The 2,197-nt window shown below is 40.1% G+C and overlaps 1 protein-coding gene across 1 annotated transcript; it reads left to right on the plus strand.

Moving 5' to 3' along the window:
• Nucleotides 1-218: 218 nt before the first annotated feature.
• LOC144554304 (chitinase CLP-like) lies at nucleotides 219-1,858 on the plus strand. The gene has a single exon (XM_078302628.1). The coding sequence runs from the start codon at nucleotides 403-405 to the stop codon at nucleotides 1,696-1,698; it is 1,296 nt and encodes a 431-aa protein (XP_078158754.1). The 5' UTR covers nucleotides 219-402; the 3' UTR covers nucleotides 1,699-1,858.
• Nucleotides 1,859-2,197: the final 339 nt, after the last annotated feature.

Genomic DNA, 2,197 nt, shown 5'->3' on the forward strand with positions numbered 1-2,197 from the left:
CCACTACACTATTAATGATTTCACTAGAGAAAATTTGTAATTATGATGGCATTTATATAAAAGGATTGTTTTCCTTCTATAAGACATTTAATTATTAAAACAGTTAGTGTGTGGTTAATTTTAGAGGCCAATATAACATGGGTATTTAACCATCAACTCAACATTGGGCATTGGCCAGAATTTACACTTGAATTTAAAAAATAATAATAATAATAAAATAAAGAAAGAAAAGAATATGACCCTTGTAACTTAAATTACCTCATTTTAAGTGATTCAAAAGATCTAGAACTCTAGCACCGTATTAAAGTACCCCACGTTGCCTGTAGCACTATATATAAAACAACCACCTTACGAACTTCTTCATAAGTCATAACTTCCCTCACTGAGTCGCAACAAGCAAAGATGACCCATCCACATCCTCTTCCTCTCTCTCTAATCCTCTTTAGCATCACAATCTTGACATCCCTCCTCCCTCTCACTCTAGGGCAACAACCAGTAGTCAATGCCCTTGTAGCCCCTATCACAAAGGATTCATGCACCTCTCTCTACACCATTGCTCTCAACTCTACCAAACAGTACCTCATCGACCTCACCGGCCGGTTCGTTTGGGGTCCATGCCCCACAAACTACGGTCTTGTCCAGTGCACCGCCCCGATTTGCACTGAAGCCCGCTATAGTGATTGCCTGATAATAAATGGCTATAGACCTCCTGGTTTTTGCAGATGCGAGAAGTCCATGAGACACCCTATCACCGGAGCCTGCTTTTCAGGTAATGAAACAGTAATCCGTATCTACATTGCTTCCACCGATGGTAGAAATCCTACATCCTTGGTGTTGGCCGACTATGTCAACATTTGTGCGCCGGATAGTTCCCTAGATGGACTCCCACGCGGTGCAGTTGGTATAGCCGGGTTTGGCCGTACAAACTCTGTATCCCTACCTGCACGGCTTGCATGGGATGTATCCGTTGCATGGATGGGAAACCTTGCCCCGAATCCATCATTTTATAACCGATTCGCATTGTGTCTTCCAAGTACTACAAATGCACCTGGTGTGGCTTTTTTCGGTGCCAACCCCTACTACTTCCTCCCGTCATATCGTCCGGACATTAGCAATTCTCTAATCTACACCAGTTTGCTTCAGAGTCCTAATTATTCCGATGTTGCTTACTACCTCAATGTAAAAGGGTTAGCTGTTAATGGCATGTCAGTGTCGTTTCCCAGTTACGAACTTCAATTTGATTCTTCCGGTCGGGGAGGTGTCAAGCTAAGCACAACGATTCCCTACACAACCATGAGAACAAGTATCTACAGACCATTTATTGAGGCTTACAAGACTGCCACTAACGGGATCCCGCACAAGCCGTCGGTGAAACCATTCGAATTGTGCTTTGATACGCGTGATTTAGGATCAACTAGGGTTGGGTATGGTGTACCACCTATAGATATTATGTTGAATGATGGAAAGAATTGGACAATATTTGGCGCAAACTCACTCAAGGATGTAAAGGCTAACACTGCATGCTTGGCATTTGTCGATGGTGGTGAGAACGAGATATCGGCAATTACGCTCGGAGGTTTCCAAATGGAGGATAGCTTCTTGCTCTTTGATGTTGCCAATTCAACTCTAGGGTTTATTCCTACTCTAAGGGGTCTTCAGACTACTTGTTCAAATTTCAACTTCACATCTACGGTTTAGTAATTAATGCAAGCTTGTTAACTAATCAAGTATGCCATATCAGTATATGGATAATGTTAATCAAATATAATATGTTCAATAAGATGCGCTTGCAAGCATTAATTATATGCATGTGGAAGATGTATTCTAGATTTTAGCGTCTAATAAATGATTAATTAGCTCTTTTGTGGTTACTTTGTTATCATTTCATTGCATGATCCAGTTTTTGCGCGTCAATATATTATAGTTTATGATCACTCGATCAAAATTAAACTAACTAATTGAATAAAGGTCAAACTAGCTATAAATTTGTAAATGATGATCAAATCACTTGTGTATATGAAAGATGCTTAGATTAAACAATGCTTCAACTTTAAAGCGTATCTTTGACTAAACAATGATGATCAGATCTATGGGTACAGTTAATTATGCTTGGTCTCTGTTTCAGTTTTCTACTTGCGCTAGGATATAATAAATGAGATATGTAACACACTCACGCACACACACCCAGAGTGAGTTT

This window comes from Carex rostrata, chromosome 5 (genome assembly GCF_964058835.1).
Source record: "Carex rostrata chromosome 5, lpCarRost1.2, whole genome shotgun sequence".
Classification (NCBI taxonomy): Eukaryota; Viridiplantae; Streptophyta; class Magnoliopsida; order Poales; family Cyperaceae; genus Carex; species Carex rostrata.

Coding starts and splice junctions, on each gene's coding strand:
- LOC144554304 (XM_078302628.1), top strand. CDS start 403: ATGACCCATCCACATCCTCTTCCTCTCTCTCTAATCCTCTTTAGCATC.